General features: G+C 50.0%; 1 protein-coding gene across 3 annotated transcripts in view; it reads right to left on the bottom strand.

Moving 5' to 3' along the window:
• Positions 1–6,587: 6,587 nt before the first annotated feature.
• Positions 6,588–22,857, bottom strand: part of lrrk1 (leucine-rich repeat kinase 1) — a 55,063-nt gene continuing 38,793 nt past the window's right edge. For all 3 annotated transcript variants that reach the window (XM_062549067.1, XM_062549065.1, XM_062549066.1), the window contains exons 28-35: positions 22,062–22,339; positions 20,113–20,307; positions 18,172–18,323; positions 16,411–16,528; positions 15,591–15,707; positions 10,220–11,184; positions 9,850–9,951; positions 6,588–8,047 (exon numbers count right to left, since the gene is read on the bottom strand). In XM_062549067.1, coding sequence (XP_062405051.1) covers positions 7,870–8,047; positions 9,850–9,951; positions 10,220–11,184; positions 15,591–15,707; positions 16,411–16,528; positions 18,172–18,323; positions 20,113–20,307; positions 22,062–22,339 — 2,105 coding nt within the window. In that variant the 3' untranslated portion in view covers positions 6,588–7,869. The remainder of the gene's footprint in view (positions 8,048–9,849; positions 9,952–10,219; positions 11,185–15,590; positions 15,708–16,410; positions 16,529–18,171; positions 18,324–20,112; positions 20,308–22,061; positions 22,340–22,857) is intronic.

Raw genomic sequence — 22,857 nt, 5'->3', positions numbered from 1 at the left:
CTGAAGACAAGCAAGTTAGGCCTTGCAAATGTCTGTGTCACCATCTACAAAGCTTTGCACAACCACACTTCGTAATCACAGCGGTCTAACTGGAACTGATATGGACCACTGATCTTGGATCTGAGATAAGTCAATCATGACTGCAAAGCCAGTCTGTGGAAACGCTTCTCTGGAAGCCTGTGTTGTGTTGTGGCCTTTTCTTTTGGATTTTGTTGTACCCTTTTGTTTATTGTACAGGAGGCTCAGGGAAAAAAAATGATTCTCTCTCTCTCTCTCTCTCTCTGGAGTGGACAGATGAAACACTGGCCTGTCTTGACTCCAAGGAATAAAATTCAATCCACTCCTTTCTTCCCCTGGCCACACATTTTTGTGATTAGAAATAATGGCAGCATCTCCCCACAGGGCAAACTGGAACCTGTTTCTTTGACTTCCTGTGAGAATGTGTGTGTGTGTGTGTGTGTGTGTGTGTGTGTGTGTGTGTGTGTGTGTGTGTGTGTGTGTGTGTGTGTGTGTGTGTGTGTGTGTGTGTGTGTGTGTGTGTGTGTGTGTGTGTGTGTGTGTGTGTGTGTGTGTGTGTGTGTGTGTGTGTGTGTGTGTCCTTCATGGACAGAAGACACCCTTATCTGAAAACTAGGTCTGTAGAGACATGTCCTCGTCTTTCATTTTGTAGCAAAACTAGAGCACAGAGCCACCAACTCAAATGTTATCACACTTTCCTTTGGTTTCTTCAGAACTGAATCTCTTTCCTGTAGTCATCTGTGAGACACATGTCAGACAGGACCCCTTCTGCGTCCTAACAATATGTGTATGCTAGTTTGTGGCCATTTGAAATTGAGATGTGGATAATAAATTGTACCAGTAAATTTTCCACGTGAGGATTGGTTTGTGGGTGCACAGGGACACTAAGGCAATCCAGGGCATGAATGGAAAGAAATAAACATGTGAGACAAATATCAGGAGCATTCAACCAAGAGCAGAAAAAGCCCTGAAGTGTAGTGTGAGTGTCTAAACCAAGCTTGCCTACCAACACCAATAATACGTGTAATGGCAAATATTTAAAACAATGAATATCAAAGCCTTTGAGGCAGATCTTTGAATTGTTTCCCCACAACATTATTTGAACTGTTTTTGTGCCGTTGTATTGATTCCCATGGAACGTGAAACCATTTTTCCAAAAGAAATGTAATCATCCTAATCGGATTTCTCCTCCTGACACATAGCCCTTTCATAGCATGACACAATACCTATCAACAAAACCCTCTAACGTGTTGTTGTTTTTAATCTCTTCAATTAAGTGTGTCTAACCCAACGTTTGGCTTCGTTTAAATGCATTGTGCCGATGGAAGAACTGATTCACATTCGTGCCTTCTCAAAAACAGTTGATTCTACCACTGACAGCTGGGGCTGAGCAACTGATGACATCTGAACTTGTGCAAATTGCCAGGAGCTGGGTTCGGAGGACTAGCAACAAACCCCAAGCTTTTATCCATGCTTTGGCCAAATCTTCTCCAGATAATTAACAGGGCACAGTGCCTTGGAACAACAAAGCTATTGTTCTGGGACTTACAGACCGCTTAGGTGTTTATTTCATTGTTTTCGATCCTTGTTTTGTGGTCTTTGGAGTGCATGCACTATTAAGCATCCTGAGAGCATAGAGCCCCCCCACACACCTCCACCCACCCCCCCCCCCCCCCCCCCCCCCTTCTCAGCCAAAGGAATCAAGCCAGGACCCCTGCGTGGGAAAAAATGCTTTTCTGTTTACCGCATCTCCATAATCTGTCTGATCTTGACTGACATAAGCCTCACCTTGGCACTTACGGCCTCGAGGACCTTTAGCCAACAGCGGCTGAAAAGGAAGCCGTTTTAAAAATGCAGAATTATGACGGCGTGAAATTCGTCCAAGTGCACAGTCATCTGCATGTGAAATCTTCAAATGAATGTTTTCCGTTTTGCACGAATTACCCTCTAATAGGGATTATAAGCCAATTCTCATTTACCATCTTACGTAAGATCTTCATCTAACTGAGTTCTTGTTTTTGGTGGCTCTGACTTGCTGCAAGAGAGGAAGCTGAAATGCTGCTGAGTAAATAATTTCGGTGCTGAGATGATACTTGTGAATATCTGCTCTGTCAGCTGTGCGCCCCTCCTGCCTCTCTCCTCTCTCCTCAGCAATCTGAAAGCCGCCGCCTGAAATGATTTCTGGAAGGCGCTAGTCACATTATGTAAAATGCTGTCTCTCACAGGACAATGCGAACAAAGCCTGAGATTCAGGCCATTGCAAATCACTTCAAGCAGCGCTGGCCCTCCTCTTGAGCAGTTTGGGCTGAGCCAAACAATGCTAGAGTATAGCACAGGGAAAGTACCTGGGCTGTAGATTGCGCAACATATTTTTGAAACACAACCTGAAGTCGGAAAAAGTATTTAGCAAAGAATGTGATTGGGTAAATGAAACACTTTGGAAAAGATGAGGGGGTGCAGTACCAGCTATTTTAAGTGTAGCTACACTCGTCTTGTAGTTGAAAGAGATAAAGAAAGAGAGGGATAGAGAGAGGTGGTTGTGGAGGGGTGCATGAGAGCAGAGGACGAGAGGGGTGGGGGCACAAGGGGTGGAGTAGGGTGGGGTGGGGTGGGGGTGTACAGGGAGACGGCCACTTATCGACCCTTAGAATGGAGCATAGCACTCAAGTGAGGTCCGGATTCATTCCTGAGAGGCAATGCAATTGTCAGCTGCCGAGAGTGGCCTGGGAAGCAGGGGCTGGAGCTGCTCAGGGTCAGTCCAGGGCAATGGTCACACTCTGGCAGCATGAGAATCTGTGTGTGTGTATGTGTGAGAGAGAGAGAGAAAGAGAGAGAGAGTGTGTGTGTGTGTGTGTGTGTATGTACAGTGTGCGCGTGTATCCCTCCTCCCCTGGTGGTAGTGGGGGTCTGGGGTTCTTGGCTCATCGGGCAGTGCTGCCTGTGGGCTGAAGGCTGCCTCCCCCCCCCTTCCGCTTCTCCATCTACCCCACTGCCCCCCTTCCTGCCTGCCTGCCTGCCCACGCTGAGATGGGCTGCTGCCCTGCAGGGCTGGTCCCCAGGGTTGGGGCGCCACCTGTAAGTCATTACCGGTCCTCTTGCCGCTTGCAAAGCCATTCTACTGCACCCTCCACACACGCACACGCACACACAGACACAGACACACACACACACACAGACACACACAAACACAAACACACACACACACACACACACACAGACACATAAACACACACACATACACACACACACACACAAACACACACACATACACAGACACAGACACACACACAGACACACACACACACACGCACACACACACACACACACACACACACACACACACACACACACACACACACACACACACACACACACACACACACACACACACACATCCCCACCCCCACCCCGAGCCCTCCGCCTCTGTCCCGGCTGAACTAGGAAGACGCTGCATGCCAAATCCCTCCGTGCTGCAATTACTTGCAACAGTGAAAAATCACTTAAAAAACGTGCTGACTGGCCTGTGCGGCGGCACGATAAAGCTGTAATGACTTTTCCATTCACAGAGGGAGTCTCCCCACCGAGTCAAGGGTGGCATAGCGCTTTGATGACATGGTGCACCCGCCGGCCCTGAGAGCGGAAGATCAAGTCTGCGAAAGTCACAACAACGTGAAAACGGGGCTTGCGGTTGGCCATTTGGGTATTTATTACAGCGGTCAGCCGGCGACAACAAGGAAACCAGCGAGTTTTCGCGTGAGATATTAAGCACAGATCTCAAACACAGTGCAGATGAGCACCTCGAGCACCACGCCAGCACTTCCAGCCATGTGAGGGCGAGGACCGTCCCTTCCTACTCAGGGGTCAGCAGGAGAGCCTACTGCCCTCTTCTGTCTACCTACTGCAGACAGGAACAGAGGGCGTGCTGTATAACTGACTGTTCTGAGTTGGAACGATCATCTCTCCACGCCAGGACACATGCAGGTGCTAAGGGGGAAGCGAGACAGCCATCATTCAACCCAGAATAAGTCAATTAACCATTCCTATGACTACAAAACTGAATATTTAGGCTTATTTGGCTTTATAGTCAGGGTTCACTTTAAGGCAGGTTAGGCAGTACTGCTGCGTCCTTAGGTCATTTACAGTTGTATGGAGGTACAGTTAATATTTTGTCAAAATATGGCAGCCACAGGTTGCTTTGGATTGAATGCAACATTGCATATTCTCAACACTGTGTCTTGGTCAAAGGCAAAGACAAGGATGAGCAGTGTCATAATACATTCAAATTACGTATTTCAAATGCAACATACTGTAGTATTCTGCATTTCTATTTTATTGGGTCGAAGAAAACAGCTTTGTATTTTGTATCAAAATACTTCGTAGGTGTGCATTTTTGTAGTTTAGAAATACTGGCAAACATCTTTGGTAAAACCAATAGCCTACTTTTGCTGATGTGATGATATGAAAAGTGCAAAATAGTGAATGTAGCCTCTGACTGGTGCTGACTGAGTCATTTACCCAGACTTGTGATCAGCATATTGAGCTTCAGGAGGATGATTCAGTGCAAGATGAGTAACGTGTAGGTTTCTCACACAGTCACACACAATACACCTCCTCGCTCACACCGTCACACACAATACACCTCCTCGCTCACACCAATGTCAAGTGTCTTGAGAACTTTAATCCCTGGAACCCTTTATGTGGTTTCACTGCAATATTGCTCAAAAAGTTATCAATAAAACACCATTTATCACGGTAGTCAGTGAGTTAAAAACCAACTTAGAGGTGAACTATGCAAGTATTTCTTTAGCTTAATTTACCATAACTGATCAGCTTCAGAGTCATTGGAATGGTTATTTGACTTATTCCGGGTTGAATGATGGCTGTCTCGCTTCCCCCTATCACCTGTGAGCGGAAAAAACACGCTTGCAAGTTTGTGTCACTGGGCTGGTGCACTGACAAACAGAAAGTCTCGCAGCCTCGTGATCATGAAAAGGCAGACTGACCGATTGAGGAGTTTTGTAAAATATACATGCGAAAGCTGTAGGGAAAGCTCTGCAGACAAATGCATGGCATGGCTACTGTAAATTTTAGTTTATTTTGATACACTTTTTGATATTTTATTTAAAATGCATTTTTGCTTATCCCTGGGCACATCAAAAACAATGTTCAACAAAAGTGTTCCTACTGTAAGTGCTAACCTGGTGAAATGATTTGTATATACTGTAGGTTATGAAATGTGAAATAACAACACATTACAGTACCTGTTGTTTTAATGTCTAAACATTGACAACTGATTTTAAATGGATGCAGGAAAAGGACAGAATTGCTGCCCATGACGTGTAATGGTGAACTTGCCTTGATCTCTGAAGGTCCCCCAGTCAAAATCCGCTCTCCAGGTGTGTGTGTGTGTGTGTGTGTGTGTGTGTGTGTGTGTGTGTGTGTGTGTGTGTGTGTGCGTCCTGTCATCAGCGCTCCACCATAATCAATCATGCAGCATCTGCAGCCACGACCATGACCACAGTAGAGCTCTTTGTGTGAATGTCTGTGTGTGTGTGTGTGTGTGTGTGAGTGTGCATGAGTCTGTGAGTGTCTCTCTCTCTCTGTGTGTGTGTGTGTGTGCATGTTTGCATGCTTGCCACTGACTTGACAGTCCAACTATATCCAGGAGTGGTTTTCGGTGCATCTCTCTCTCTCTCTCTAAGTTTCATCCCAGGGGATATGATACGAGTACAAGTAGCCTACAGTGCCACCAGTGAGTTCTATCTCCATGCTGTTATAGCGACTCTTTTAGCTGTCAGTGTAAAGGTACACAAGCACGTGGGCGCTAACAAGCACTTGCAGCTAATTATTTCCAGTTTATTCTACGAAGCAGGTGAGGACAGCCCAATTTATGCGCAGCCTTTCCTTTCGCCGACCAAAATATGTATCTGGATACGGAGTCGGGCTGAACACCCCTGGACAGAACCCGCTTTGTAAGGGACAGTGTGGCCGGCCAGTGGGAGCTCATCCTCCGTACAGGCTGCTTATTCATCATGTGTTTGCCAGTCGAACCTGTCACAGTCGCCCCGGTCGTTGGGAGAGCACTCAAATCTGTTTGCTGAGGTGTAGCTGTCTACCAAGCGCAGCCAACGGAGCAAAGAGCATCTACTCACTCAGCATCTAGCAAGGTGACTTTATCTTTACTGTATACAGTACAACCACCGCCTGAAATAGCTGGAGCTATGTATGGCTACACTTTGTTCCGTTTATAAGCCAGTGCTCCTCAGTAGTCACTACTTCTCTGTACCCGTTTTGGAATATGCTCATTGTCTTCAGTTCACCCCCCCCCCCCCCCCCCCCTGCAAGAACAGGTTTAAACCAGTCTAATCAGGTTTGGCAGTGTGTGTGTGTCCTGCCGGGGGGACCGCATGAAATGATGACCACCTGAAATAAAAAGCCGTTTTCCAAATGAGCATGAAAGGCGATTATTTACCTTGGTGCTGAGCTCTGTTGATCTGACATCCTCCGATGCCAGCTGCAAAGCGACCCCCTACCAGTAAGATATCCAACCAGAGGCCTGTTCTCTTGTATCATGTTTAATGGCTTATGTACAATACGGTAGCTCATATACACGTGCAGTGAGATCTGTTTTTAAGAAATCACACAATAAATAAGATTTTATATTTTACAACTCTTACAAACTCGAGCTCATTGCATAATAGTAAACACAATCATGCGGGTTGTGTTATTTAAAGGAAAATGTCCATTTATATAGAACATTGGTCTTGAAGGTGCTGTTTTCATTGCTCTGAAATAAAAAACACTTGTCGAGGACAGCAGTTATCAACATTCCCTTATCAAAAATCTTAATGTCATTTTCCAAGTTTTAGTTTCATTTCTGGTATTGAATTTGCTTAAATTGTTCAATCCATGAAAATATAAATATGTATAGACTATCCGAGCAGAAAATCAAGATCTATAAAACACATCTATGTTTAGATGGATTCAGAATTACTCAATATTGCTACTCTAGGAGCATTTTTGCTTCTTTTTCTGACAAGAGCTGAAAACAACACCTTTAGCTCTGCTTGAAAGAAATGGGATGAAACCATAACCATTTCATAAAAGCGTTACAACAAAATGCATTAGAATCCACCATCACAGTTCCACTTTCATAAAGCTTAAAACTCTTCATGATCTCCCCCAAGATTGACCTCTCCTACACACCTTCCCTCTGTGGATTACAGTCTTCAAAGGCTGTCAAAGGCTGTCTATCTGTCTGTCTCACTCTCTCTCTTTCTCTGTCACACACACGCACACGCACACGCACGCACGCACAAACACACACACACGCATATCTCCTCTGGGCAGATGGACTTGTTGTGTTGTGTTGTGACGGAGGGTCACACGGTCCCTGCTGTCAGTTTCAGGCTCCCGCGTCTCATTGTCCTCTAATGCTCTCCCTCCCTCCCTCTCGCTCCGGTGCAGCCAGCGCTTCAAGACCCTGTCACCGCCATCCGCCATCCGCCGTCCCCCCGGAGAACCACCGCACGTGCCCCTGACAGACAGACTCCCCAGGACCCTGGAGCCCGCAGAGCGAGCGACGGTGGGCAGGGTCCGTGTAAACCCCCCCCTCCACAACCTTTCCACCCCTCCCTCCACGCTCGGCCCCAGCCCCACACAGGGCCAGAGCGGGTACATGCTGATGTCCGAGCTGCCAAGCCCGGCGGCTCCCGGGAACACTGAGGCCTGTGAGTGGCGCGAGCCCCCTGGAGTCGGAGTTGGGGAGGGGGAGCGGGGGGGACAGGGAGGGGAGGGGAGGGGGTCCTCACAGAGCGCTGATTCTGCGCCGCGCCGCGCAGCGCACAACGGCTACCTTCTCTTGCGCATGCTGGTCTCCAGGCTGCCGAGCTTCTCGTAGGACTGGTAGAAGACTTCCAGCTCGCCCGCTCCCCAGCCCCGCCAGACAGCCAGGCACCACTCCATGTTTTCATTGCGAAAGCCACACACAACAGTGTCCTTTGCAACCAGCGCAGCCTCCACTAGGGCTCTAGAAAGAGAGGGAGAGAGGGAGAGAGAGGGTTAGAGAGGGAGAGAGAGAGAGAGAGAGAGGGAGAGATTGTAAGGAAGAGAGTGAGAGGGAGAGAGATTGTCAAGGAGAGTGAGAGGGAGGGAGAGAGAGAGAGCTTGCCAGAAAGAGAGAGAGAGAGAGAGGGAGAGGGTTAGAGAGAGAGAACGAGGGCTAGGGAGAGAGAGTGCAAAAGAGGGATATAGTGTAAACCAGGGCACGTCTATATCCGCAGAACTGGACTCTTCCTAGAAATGTTTAGACTTTTTCGGAGAAGCTTTTCCCCCTCGAAGGGCAGCGAGGCCGTTAAATGCACCGCTTGTCCAGTCCGCAGCTGCCCCGAGGAAAAAAAGGGGAGGATTATTCTGTATCATGAAGCTGGAATGCATGAGAAACGAGCATCCCAAACAAGATCAGTGCCATCAGCCCCGGCCGCCTACTGTAGCACGTCTTCATCTTCAAACGCATCAGACAGTTTTAGTCCATTAAGTCAGACGTGTGTGTACATACGATAACAAGATTTATAAATTCAAACGTTAAACTGTAGCCTATTTTTGAGGTCAATAGCCGCTTAACTTGTCAAGCATCTCAAGATGAGGCAATTGGATTCATGGGCCATATGGTCATAAGGAGTCTCTTCTTCCTCCCCATCTCGTCTTGACAGGGAGAGGGAGTTTGACCTCTGAGGTGACCCTGGGGAGGCCGTGCCCATGACACAGGTGTGCAGTGACATATGGGGCTCTGCAGCGGATGGGGGGGGGGGGGGTGCAGCTGCCCTGTGTGGCCTTTACGACCTCCACGTCCATATGAAAAAACGCCAGCGCCTCCACCAGCGGCCTCCCTCCCTGGCTCTCAGGAGGAGAACAGCTGGCCGCAGCCTTTTTTTTACTGAAATAATTACAGAGCGCGGGGCACCCGTTAACCGCATGATGAATGATCTCTCTGTGCTTTATTGAAGCTGAATCAGCAAAATTAATATCTAGCCCTTGTCCCCCCCCCCCTCTGCGCTGTGTGGCCTGAGAGCTGTGCGGAGCGGAGCGGAGCCGAGGGCATTAGTGGACCCTGAGGCGTTGACCCCGAGGGCTAAGACGCTCGGCCATGGCGCAAGAGTGAAAATGTCACGGAGCTGAGAGCTTGACATCATCAGCAGCAGTAGCAGCAGTAGCGCGGGCGGGCGGGCGGGCGGGCGAGAGGGCCGTCCTACATTTCCTCGAGTGATGTAATTACTCGCCAATCCGTTTGCTCCACATTCCTGTGTCTGTGCTCGGGGCTGTAAAAAAACGCCGCGTGAGAAAAGAGAGGCCACCCATGAGAGACACCCCTGCCCTCCTCTCTGACGCACGGACGCTATAGGAACCTGGGTGACCCCCCCTTGAACCAATCTCCACCACCGCTGTACAAACACACACACACACACACACACACACACACACCATGCACCACAATGCACCATGCGGGTTTATGGCTGATTAAGAAAAAAAAGGCTGACGCACAAATCCCCGTCTAATTGCGCCTCAGGTGCCAGGCAGGGCGGCCATGCTGGTGCTGTGTGCGGAGCGGCGGCCATGATCGCTCCAGCTGGGAGACTTATCAGAGCAGGCTGTGGAGCGCCCTGACGGAGGGAGAGCGAGAGAGAGCGAGAGAGGCATGGAGAAGAGAGGGAGGGAGGAGAGATGGAGGAAGAAGAGATGGAGAGAGGAGAGGGAGGGGAGATGAAGAGATGAAGAGAGGCATGGAGAAGAGAGGGAGAAAGGAGAGAGAGGGGGAGAGGGAGGAGAGCTCACCCGTGTTGTGGTGTTCCTGGGGCACTGAGCACGGCGATGACGCGGCCTCTGAGCAGACCAGCGTTCTCCTGGACCTCGATCACCATGATGTCCCCTCCACGCCTGTCACACACACACACACACACACACACACACACACACTTCATTATTCCACAGCCACATCCAAACCAGCTCAGTTTCACTCCATATCCCTTCAGCCAAATCCCCATCCTAATCAGCGCCAGCTGTGTCACTACAGCGGTCCTCTCTCAGGTCCGGTCCACTCCGTGCACATTTCTACACAACTCTGTACCACCTAGCCGAACTTTGCCCTTTGCCCTTTGCCCTTTGACCTTTGACCTTTAAAGTGTGTTAATTCCGGGAGGATTACCTGGGAACCCAGACGGTGTCACTGACGGGCAGTACAGTGAGGGCCTGCAGGTGGGGCGAGGAGTGGTTGGGGGTGTCGGGGGGGTCCTGCGCCTCGGTGGTGGGGGAGGGGAGTGGGGCGGAGGTCGTCTCTCGGTCGTCTGGCCGCTGCTGGTCGCCGTCCTCGGTGTCGGTGGAGAAGGGCATGCTGGTGGTGCTGGCCAGCGAGCTCAGGGCGCCCGAGCTGGAGCGCTCCAGGTCGGCGTCCGTGTCGCCGCCGCCGTCCGCCGGCTCCGAGAAGAAGCCCGACGTGGACGTGACGGAGCAGTAGTCGGTCAGCGAGTCGTCCCGCCGGAGGATCTGCGTCCCCGCCTCGTCGCTGTGCATGACCACCACGGGGCTGCCCTCGTGAGGATCCTCCTCTTCCTCCTCCTCCTCGTCCTCCTCTTCCTCCTCCTCCTCCTCCTCCTCCTCTGCGCTGTCCCCGTACGACAGCTGATGCGGGGTGGTCACCGTGCGCCCCGCGGGCCTCTGGATGGGGAACACGTCCCGCAGCGGGTTGGCGTCGCCGCAGTGGTAGCTGGCGCACAGCTGGTAGCTCTGCGTGTGGTACATGAGCAGCGTGTTGCTCAGGTCGTCCAGGCACCACACGGCCTCGTCCGCCCAGCAGCCGGCCGAGCTGACCAGCGACGCCACGCAGGCCGGCGGCCGGTACGGGTCCAGCCGCCGGACGGCCCGCAGGCTGGGGCACTGGATGACCAGCACGCCGGGCCCGTTGGAGTACCAGAGCTCGGCGCCGCCGCGCACCAGCGCCATGCAGCGCACCGGGTAGGGCTTCTGCCGCGCGTCCGTGTCCTGCAGGCCGAACTCGGACTTGTTGAGCGAGTGCGAGCACAGGTAGGTCTCGCCGTCCGTCGGCATGTCGTCCACCAGCGTGTGCACCGACACCAGGCCGTCGGCCATCCCCACAAACACCAGCGGCAGAGACTGTGTGAGAGAAGGAGAGAGAGAGAGAGAGGGGGTAGAGACAGGGAGAGAGTAGGAGAGAGAGAGAGACAGAGAGAGTAGGAGAGAGAGAGACAGGGAGAGAGTAGGGAAGAGAGACAGAGACAGAGAGTAGGGAAGAGAGAGACAGGGAGAGAGTAGGGAGAGAGAGAGAGACAGGTAGAGAGTAGGAGAGAGAGACAGGTAGAGAGTAGGGAAGAGAGAGACAGGGAGAGAGTAGGAGAGAGAGACAGGTAGAGAGTAGGGAAGAGAGAGACAGAGACAGAGAGTAGGAGAGAGAGAGAGACAGGTAGAGAGGGAGGACGGGATAGAGCCAGGGAGAGAGGGAAGGAAGAATTCTCTTTACTTTACTTGCCAATTCCCTATGATTTATTCACTTTTTTAAACTATTACTATGACAAATAGACTCAGGGGTTCTCTGTGTGTTCTGTGCATACGTGCACATATCAAAAGCTCTTAAGTCGATTAGTAAGCACACGTTTCACACAACGTACACACGGCATAAGAAATGTAATCATCATCATATCCACAGTACAAACTTTAGGAAAGCTTATGTAAACAAATTTAAACAGGCATGACACAACATTACATTATGTTCCCGGCTAGGGACAACCGCAGACTATACATGGGAAATTGGTTTTGAGTGTAACCATCCTGTTAGACAGTCAGTGCCTTTCCATGAGTTTCACCTCTGACAGATGGTCTCCGTATATGAAAAACATTTGGGATATTATGTCATCTTAAGCACAGTCTGCACCCTTAACGCTCCCCCAAACACACACACAGACACACGCACGCACACACACACACACATGTACACGCACACGCAGACACACACGCACAGACACACACACGCACGCACACACGCACGCACGCACACATACACATGTACACACACACGCACGCACGCACGCGCACATACACACGCACGCGCACATGCACACACATACACACACGCATGCACGCACACACACACGCATGCACGCACGCACACACACACACACACACACACACACACACACACACACACACAGAAAATTATCAACCACCAGGCCTTCAGGCTTTATGCCTCCTCTGACCCGATCTCTTCCCAGCCTGCCCCTCCGACTGACCGGCAATGAATCAAACCCTTCTCCTTCTTCTGGGGGCCGCCGCCACATCAAAGCGCTTGCAGGTCTGGCCCGTAAGTGCATGTTTACAGAAGAAGGATGGTGCGCTGGAGCCTGAGCTCTGTCATTGTGTCAGCGCTGCAGGTTGCGCAGGAGACATCCGTCTTAGTGCGGGAGAGGGGCAACACCTGGAGCCTCTAACGGCCCGCACTTCAAAAGCAGAAGAGGGCTGAGGGAGGGTGGGGGGGGGTTGGTGGGGGTGGTGGCGGGTGTGGCCTTGCAGGCAAATTTCCTGTGGCACCTCATAAAAGGACGACTTTCCCACAGTGGCTGATTAAAGGCGGGGAAGTTTGAGCGCAGATAAATTGTGGACGCAGAGGTGTCAGATCATAAATGCTTCACCGCAAAACGGGGGAGAGAGTGAGTGAGTGAGTGGGTGAGCAAACACAAAAGCACTCCTGTCAAACCACAGGTTTTCAAATACAATAACTACGCCAACAACCCCAACCTAGTTATGGTATTTCAACCATGGCGTGCAGAAAGATTACAATGTAAAGAGACCATAAAAACACATACGATTTGAACACCCACACTGACATTTCATGTAAATATGTCGAGAGCATTTTTAAAGGAGCTACCTGTAGGTGGAATTCTGTAGGATTTGAGTTATCTTGAACACACACGGCATTAGATTAGATTAGATTCAACTTTATCATCACTGCACGAGTAAGGACAACCAGTGCAACGAAGTGCAGTTTAACATCTAACCAGTAGTACAATCATTAAAAAGTGCTTTTTCTTTATAGCAGTGCTTAAAGAAACTGGGGAGATGCAGGGCCTCCTGCTGTACTCGAGACGGCATCTTGGATCAAGTCTATTACCCCTTCAAGACTGTACGTCTATTACCCCATTGACTTGAACTGTATTTAATACAACATCTTATTACAAGCCGGCCCAGGGCTAGATGGTTTGCATGCTAACTTCAGTGGGTATCTGAACACTGACTGTAGACGTTGTTGACATTAAGTCAAAATGCTTGTTTGTTCACATTCTATTTTTTTCTAGGTCATTTCTGAAAGTTTCAAACAAACAAAACAAACAAACAAACAAACAAATAAACAAACAAACAAACAAAACAGGACAGTTCCCCAAAGAGCTTTCGTGCTCAGAGTGGGCTAAGTTGTCACCTGGGGCTTTCTCTAAAACTAGGGAATCTCTTCAAAACTAGAATAGCTACACGATGTGACACTGAGTTCTGAGTCACCATCTTGCTCGCCTTTAGTCAAGGTCACATGAAATTGAGCTTAGCACGATTTCCCCACATTTCTAAATGAAAATCATGGTGTATCGTGTATCATGTTTCCTGTTCCTTTTCTAACTGTAAGTATTTACAGTATTAGCCACCCTATGATTTGAGGTGTTAGTGTGAGGTGTGTGATTTAATTCGTTTACTAGTCTTAAGTTAAACCAACCTTACAATTTAAACCTAGTTAGTTAATTAGTGAATTTAGGGCAAGCTGTCACAGGGCCTAGAGTGCAAGTTGTCACATATGTCGTGTTGTCCATTCAAAGCCCTGACAGTTTCTGTCCCCTGAACTGGAGATGTGACTGGTACAGTAGGGTTCATCACATGATGGTGGTCATTTACAGTGCTTTTGTTTATTGCAAAACAGGTGTAGCAAATCCCTACTGTATATACTGTACACAGAGAGAGAGAAAGAAGGAAAGAGAGAAAACACCAGAGAAGAAAGAGAAGAGAGTGTCCAGGTCTCGTTTGGTAGGAAGAACGAGGGCAACAAAGCCATATATTAAACATGACTATGATTAGATTTAACATCCCAATGACTCGATTGAGAACAAGAATTTCTGCCTTGTGAAATAGCCACACAGCCAAAGGAAACTTGGATTCAATGCTTGGGATGCAACAAATGACCCATGTTGGCTACCTGGAGGTAGACTTGGAATAATGCAAGCATATACTGTATAATACATTGAATGTGAAATGTATTACGCTGATGATATACAAAGCAACTTGGTTACACTTTTTAGGTACGGTATGTACATAAGAGTGACATGACACTGTTATAAACCTGTCATTAATATTATTTTGCGTCATATAACATGTCTTATTCCACTGCTTGGTTGAGTTCCCCATTGTCCTGCGTTCTATAAGGGTGTGCATTAACTTTAGATATACGCACGGCTATGAAGTAGTTCCATTGTTTTTGACCGTATCACACTTGAATATTAATTCGCCAAACTCGTTGTGAAGTTTAAATGCACTGTCACGTTACATAGAAGCTGTAAAATACAGACGTTCAGATCATAGTAACGTTTAGCATATGACAGAGGTGTCATTTAGCTAGTTAGGTGGCAGTAGGCTAAGAAAAATAGCAATCTTTCAAAGTTAACTTTCATCAGAATCTTGGGATATGGCAGCTTGACAACGGGAGATTAGAACTAACGACTGGCTTTTGGCCATAGCAACCATCCATTTAGAACTAGTAACCGCAGTTTGAGAAATTAGTTGAAAAGTGTCTGGGAAAAGTAGTTCTACAAACAATACAGTTCTAGCGATTAAAACATTTAAATTGGCACCGGAAACGAACACAACGCAAGTGGCAACAGTGGAATAAGCGGGATAATGGACTTCACGCCGTGCGGTTATTCAAAGTTAATGCACTTTTCTAGACGGAACGTCCCTCCGCTTCGCGTCGGGCCGTATCACCGTCTAGAACGTGCATTAACTTTGAATAACCGCACGGCGTGTCGTCCATTATCCCGTACTTATAACATTAAGTCAGAAATGTCCAATGTCCATGACAACACTTTTGTCATTCAGTGTCATTTGGACTTTTTGTCATAACAAGCTAGGGTCAGAGTTCATGAGTCATGACAGTGTCTTGTGTTCATGAGGGTGTCATGTCACTCCTCTTTAGCTACCTTCAAATAACTTTTTTGTTTGGGGAAACAAATGAGAGTTGTTTTCAGGAGAACTTCAAACATCATCAGCAGAATTGATGAAAGCAGTTATACTGTACGGCAGCGCAGCAGCACAGCTCCAAAATAATAATAATAATAATACCTTAGTTTTTTATAGCGCTTTTCTGGGTACCCAAAGACGCTTCCCTGCCCCCTGTATCATCACACCCTTCAGAACTGGTACGGTAACATGTTTGTCATCGAGATGAAACCTCTGCCGTCACTGTGAAATTTTATAAACAAAGGCAAGTGTGCGTCAAGTCGACACACCCTGCGCCGCCCTGCGTCAGTCTTTACCTCTTTCTGGGCAGGTGCGAGGAAAAGGCAGGTGACGACGGCGGGGAAGGACAGGCTCTTCTGAGGCTGCCTGAGTGGACACATCTCCTTCAGACTGTAGATCAGAACCTCCTGCTCCTGTCGGGACAACACACACACACACACACACACACACATATGCTCAGCAGCCGTCCTTTCAGCTGACTTCACACACTTCACAACTTTCACGAGGGCATAAAATAAAGCTGTGAGATCACGTCGAATCCACATTAGGCTACACAGCCCGTGACGGCGCGCGCGCACTCACACACACACACACACACACAGCGGGCCAGCGGTTTGGACTAAAAACAGCCTCGTCTGCTCCGAAACCGCCATCACGCTGAGGTGCGCGCGCTTGAGGCTACAGCTGCCAGAGCCAAAACATTCCTCCACATATTATATAGGTACTGTATCAATAGGGTCTCCACGGTAACACTCCTACAGAGAGGAAACATAAACTCAGGGCAGGAGTTGGAGTGGGGTTGGGGGAGGGGAGGAGAGAAGAGTGGAGGAGAGGGGAAGAGAGGGGAGAGGAGGAGAGAGGAGTGGAGGAGAGGGGAGGAGAGGGGAGAGGAGGAGAGAAGAGGGGAGGAGAGAAGGGGAGGGGAGGAGAGAAGAGTGGAGGAGAGGGGAGAGGAGGAGAGAAGAGTGGAGGAGAGGGGAGGAGGGAGGGGAGGAGAGAAGAGTGGAGGAGAGGAGAAAGTTTTCTCTTCTGTATTTGTTCCTCCTCCCAGAGGCTTGTGTGTGGTGTGTGTGTGTGTGTGTGTGTGTGTGTGTGTGTGTGTGTGTGTGTGTGTACCTCGGTGGCCGTCCACAGAGTGTTCTCCATCTTCAGCTGACAGCTGAGCTTGGCTCCCGGGCAGGGCATGCGCTTCACCTCCACTTGACCTTTGGCCAGGTTCACCACCGTGTAGTTCCTACGACAGGACACAGCAGTGACCACCACAGCAGTGACCACAGACACACTCAACACGCCAGATGTGCCTCCGCTCGTGGGACAATGACCTCGCTCAGAGGTGGCACTTCACCCTTGACCCCCCCCCTTTACACCGGTCAGTCTTGTTGGCCTTTGAACAAGTCGCCACGGGAACGCCTACGTGTTTTTTTTTTTTTAAAAAGGAAGTGAGAGTGGACGGTGCCTGTGGGAATGCTCGCTGAGCTGGACTGTTAGCACAGGAAATTGCACATTGATTGTGCTGACTGATTATCTCCCCTCTCTGGTGAGGAACATAAAACGTTATTTACATATCACTGCTACAGTCCATCACACTCATTGTTCCCGATCCCTGCAGAGAGCCCTTTTTATGGACCCAAGAGTCTATCGGGTCTTTAAAGGACGCTATAACGCACGACTTCAGTTGTAACCCAGACAAAGCCGTCGGCCTGCGGAGTCCCTCCCTAGGTAGAGAGGGCCGCCCCACTGCAGCTGGTCAGCTGTGCCTTTGGTGTCAGCAGTTGGCAGGGGAACCTGGCTGGAGTCGTAATTGCAAACACACCTGTGCCGCGAGATAAAAGCCGATTTTTTTTATTATGTCGAAATTATCTCTGAGCGCCCCCCTCCACCCCCCCTCCCCCTTTCGCACTGTGGAGAGGGCTGCAACGACGAGAACAAAATAGCAATTACTCATGCCACCTGGGAGTAATCTGCTCAGATCGGCCGCACAGCACCTCCCATTCATCTTCCCCCCCCCATCGCCTTCAACACAGCCTGGACGTGTCTTTTACCAATGCTAATGGCAGACAACACCACAGCAGTAGTGCTACAAGCCATTTTACAAAAGGTAATGGTAGACAACGCGACAGCGACAGCGACAGCAACAGCAACAGCAACAGTACTACAAGCCAGCTTATTGAGACTGCTGCGGTTCTGCGGATTCATATTGAAATAGGTCGACTTAACAGGAAGTAGTTTCGGTGTGAAAAGGCACTCAAGTCAAAACAGGAACCTACAGCGTGTCATCAGGTGATGAGAAATGATAACAGTTCACGAGTCCCCACAAGATAATCTCTGACACACACAAGTCCTTCCTCCTGGGAGGTAATTGTACAGGAAACCAGAGCAATATGTTGTGGTGTTGGTAGTGAAGATATGACTAAGCCATTACTGTAAACCCCCCATCTGCAAACCTGTTGCTCAACCATAAAAGGATCTTGGTAAGAACTAACAGCTGCTTTGCTGGTACACATCTGAACAACACCTGTACATTAACAATCTGTTTCTCAAACCCACCCACCCACACCCACACTCAAATGCATGCACATACCCACACACACACACACACACATTCTCTCTCACACACACACACTCTCTCTCTCTCTCACTCACACACACACACTCTCTCTCTCTCTCTCTCTCTCACACACTGTCTCTCTCTCTCACACACTCACACACACACACACACACACACACACACACACACACACACACACACACACACACAATCTCTCTCACACATACACACACACACACACACTCTCTCTCACACACACACACTCTCTCTCTCTCACACACACACTCTCTCTCTCTCTCTCTCACACACACACACACACAGATCCTCACCTGTCGTCCATCTCTCCGTCCCAGAAGACAGCGCTCTGGCCCTGCTGAGAGGAGAGGAAGAGCTGCCGGTGTCTCTCGCAGGCCAGCAGGTACCTGCAGCAGGGGAAGCTGGGCTCCTGCATGTGCCTCAGCAGCGGCATGGCAAGGGGGCGCTGTCACGACAAAACACACACACACACACACACACACACACACGTCAGCAGCTGCACAGCACCTAACCACACCACCATATCCACCATCCTAACCAACCATCGCTGGCCGTTTACAAATGCAGTCCGCAAATTTGGATTAGGTTCCACAATAGGTTTGTCGCCCTTGAAGGCTAATCAAATGCCACCGGTCCCATTCATACTCCTGAAGCAAAGTGCTGATTGGCAGGGAAGGTTAATGGCTCTGTCTGTGATCCCCCCTCAAGTACACAGCCAGAGCTGTTTGTGAACACCAGCCTTTTCAAGTTCAAACGTTGAATGGACAACTCAAGGACCGTGAAGAACAATTTGCTAAATCTGACTAAAAGTGTCTGGGATTAGAGTCGCGGCGGGCGGACCGCACCTTCAAGTTGAGATTTATTTAAGCATTGCGACCGCTTAAGACAGAGGGCAGTCCTCTGGTAAATGTGGCATTCTCGCGGGGGGAAAGTGTGTTTTTATGGCCATGCCTTTTGTCCCTGTAATAGACTCATCACAGGTGCCTCGCTAAATTCTCCTCCATCTATCACGGCCGTATAATGAGGTCATTACCGGGCCTGGCCATCCATCTCGCTGACGGAGGCGGTGACAATTTACAGCTGTGGAGGCACATACATTAAGCTCTGCAAATGACTCTAATAGATTAACTGCTTCAGGGCTGACAAGAGGCATATTATACAGGTATGTAGAGGGGGGGGGGGTTGAACAGTGACCAGCCAGATGACAGGGCTTCATCATGGGCCTCAGGCTGTCCCTACTGCATCATGGGAGTTGGAGTCTTCTCTTTCCCTCACCCTCTCGGTCTCTAGTGAGATTCGACTTGACGTAGCCGCCTGTAGCCGACTGAATAACGTGGCTATTTCTGAGATTCTGACACGTTTTCAACCCAAGGTTGTGCATATGTCAGAATCAGAATCTCAGAAAGAACCACGTTATGCAGTCGTCTACAGGCGGCTGGATCAAGTCGAATCCACCTTCTGTCTCACCTTCCCTGGTTTGGAGTCCCTGCACTCCAGCATGAGATGACTCTAACAGATGAACTGCCTCAGGGCTGACAGGGGGCATATTATACAGGTATGTAGACGGATAGGGTTGGGGTGCGGGCAGGGCAGAGCCATAGAAAGAAAGAGTTGTGACACTCTTTGATGTCGCCGCCACATGATCAGAAGTTCCAAAAAACCTGTGCTGAATGGCTGGATCGCAGGAGGGTGGGATGTGGGTGGGAGGAGGGTGTACTTCTGGATGCTGGAGGGTGTAATCAATTAACCCATTGACTACTGACCAAGAGATTGGCTGTTAATAGTCCCAAAACTCCCATAACGTGGAAGTAGCCTGGAAAAAGCGCTGCCATGTTTTCCTATGGAGGTCTATGGGAGTGTCGTCATTCTGTTTTATCTTACGCTCTGGGGCAGGGTTTGAACAGTGACCAGCCAGATGACAGGGCTTCATCATGGGCCTCAGGCCGTCCCTGCTGCATCATGGGAGTTGGAGTTTTCTCTTTACCTCTCCCTCTCTAGCTGTGTCTCAAACCACCTACTAACACACCTCAAACACTTAGTTCAAGTATATAGTGCAGATATTGGGATAACACTAACTACTCGAAAAAAGGACACAGCGCAAGTAAGCACTCAGTGTACACTAGTAGTGTACTGATGGAAGTATGTGGTTGGAGACATAGCCAATATCTGCACTACTCAAACTAAGTATTTGAAGTATGCAAGTATGCGGTTTTGAGACGCAGCCTCTGCCTCACCTTCTCTGGCTTGGTGTCCCAGCACTCCAGCATGAGGGCCTGCAGGCAGTAGAACTGCACCTCCTCCGGGCTGCCCAGCACTGGCCGGATGCCCTTGGACAGCTTCTTGGCGATCTGCAGCTGGTGGTGGCCCAGGGCCGGCCGGCGGCCCGACAGCAGCTCGTAGAGCACCATGCCGTAGGAGAACATATCCACCTGTGGACCAGGGGAGAGAGACACGGAGGAGAAGAGGGAGGGAGAGAGAGAGAGAGAGAGGGAGGGAGGGGGAAAGATGAGTGAGTCAGGGGAAAAAAAGGAGGGGAAGGGGGGGCAGACCTACATTTGTAGTTCCTGGAACAAACGAGTCAACATTGCGCCGGGGTCTTGATATGATGGGGGGGGGGGGCACGCGCCAGAAGTTATGCAATGGAAACGCGAGCGAGCGAGCGATGAGAAACAGAGCACCCCTGTGCTGCCACCCTCCCCCCATCTCTCAATGGCCACGCCGTCTGCTCAATGACTCTCGCACACTGCCGAGTTATTTTTAGACATAACAAACCCACCAAAAAAGAAAAAAAACACACACACACTAAAACAGATCTGCACTTGGACCGGGGCGGTGTGCTGAAGTCATGGTGGCGGAAACCTCCATCACTATCAAAGCATGTGAAACACGCAGGAAATCTACGCTTGGGTCAACAGCCAGCCCGGGAGAGGAGATTGTTACATTCATATAAGGCAGCCTTCCTTCTGCGCCCTTCATTCCAGCCGTATCCGTTCACGCAGACCGCAGCCTCCACCGCAATCGGCCAAACAACTGGGCGATACGAGGTCCAGGACCGAGCGGCCGGGCCAGGCCGGCCTATTGGCACGGGAGGATTTACTGGGTCCATAACATCTCTGTGCAGGCAGGGGCTGGCTTTTCCAGTGCAGGCAGTTTTGCACGCCACGGGGGGATTTAGGTGCCAGTAAAAAAAAAAAAAAAAGCCTGAGCCCATGCTGAGCGGGTGGAGCTCCAAGTCTGACTTCATACGAGCCCATTAAAACAGACGCCATCAAAAGGGGGAGGAGGAGGAGGAGGAGGAGGAGGAGGAGGAGGAGGAGGAGGAGAAACATGGGCCAGGAACTGAGAAAGAGAGAAGGAGGGAGAGAGGGAGGGAAGGAGGGAGAAAGGGAGGGAGAGAGGGTGAGAGGGAGGGAGGGAAGGAGGGAAGGAGGGAGAGAGGGAGGGAAGGAGGGGGAGAAGGAGGGTGGGAAAGACAGAGGGAGAGAGGGAAGGAGGGAGCGAGAGCTTCTCATGTTCTTCTCATCTGCAGGAGCCCAGTGCTGAGGGACACTGGGCCAGTGGAGCTGACTCAGCACTGACCGTAATATATGATCGAGCGAGGACCCGCTCAAAACCGCCCAGACGTGACACGTACAACACGGCCATACTGTACAGCGTCGCACAAAGACGTCATGTGGAAAAAATAAATAAAAATAGGGGAAGGACAACACAACTGCAGAGGGAGCCGAGGGAGATGAGCCATCAACCACAGGGAGTCACCCAGTAAACCACCGCAAGGACACTACAAAGGCAACGGCGCAGTAAACGTCTTGTGCAATGGGGCTCTGAGGTTGAGCAACTGGAGACCCACAGCACACAGCACTAATTATGACAGCAACACAGACACTTTCATCTCCAGAGAGGACTCCCCCTTCAGATCTCTGGGACTACTAATCCCGGGCTTGCTGTTGACACCTACTTTTGTGCCCGCAGAGGGGAAATAAAAAAAGAGCAGTTTTCAAAAGATGTAGCCAGATTAAAGCTAAGCGTTGTTTGTTACAGGTCAAACAGAACAGAAACGTGTAAAGCTCAGGGCTTGAAAGGAATCGCCAGCAGAATGACGATGAGCTAATGAGAATGAGAGTTAGTGCCTTTTTCGTCATGTCATGTCGTGTAAAAAAACGGGGCTAGTGCCAGTCGGTACCTTTTCATCGTAGACGATCCCCGGTCGGATCTCCGGAGCCTGGTATCCCGGCGTTCCCTCCACGCCCAGAGCCCCCTCGTGGAACGACAGCCTCGATATCCCGTAATCCGACAGCTTGATGTTCACGGGGTCGAGCACCTCCAGCGACCACACCAGGATGTTGTCGGACTTGAGGTCGCAGAAGATGATGTTCTTGCGGTGCAGGTAGGCCAGCCCCGCGGCGATCTGGTAGGCCGCTTTAAAGGTCAGCATGTGGCCCAGCGGCATGAACTGGGTGCCTGAGGAGGAGGAAGAGGAGGAGGAGGAGGAGGAGGAGGAGGACAAAAAGACGCACCGGTCAGAGGCCACGAATCACTGACCGCAGAAATGGAGCAAGACAGGACGGGCACGGCCAGTGGAGGAGAGCAGACCGGCCTGCATAAACAATCACACGCGCTGCCCTCTGGACACATACTCATAAAAGTGAACAACACGGGATGGGAAACTTTTAGTGTCCGTCCGCAAGACGCTAGCTAGGTCACTCGCCAGACTTGGGAGACTCGGTAAGGCCTACCACATATTCCGCAGACTCCGACTCTGTCTCAGATGGCGTACTACCGTCAGTACACTACAATGGAGTGCCCTGTGTGCTTACTCGCGTAGTGCGCGCAAATTTCAACAGAATGGTATTGTGCACTTGACGGAAATGACGAACGCGACATTCAAATAAAACTTTATTGGTGTCCTCTATTCGACAGTGACATGGACGTACTGTACTGTGTCAAAATATGAATGGTTAACTTGCTTGTACATCATA

Source organism: Sardina pilchardus, chromosome 11, assembly GCF_963854185.1.
Source record: "Sardina pilchardus chromosome 11, fSarPil1.1, whole genome shotgun sequence".
NCBI lineage: Eukaryota > Metazoa > Chordata > Actinopteri > Clupeiformes > Clupeidae > Sardina > Sardina pilchardus.
This window is presented reverse-complemented; position numbering and strand designations above follow the sequence as displayed.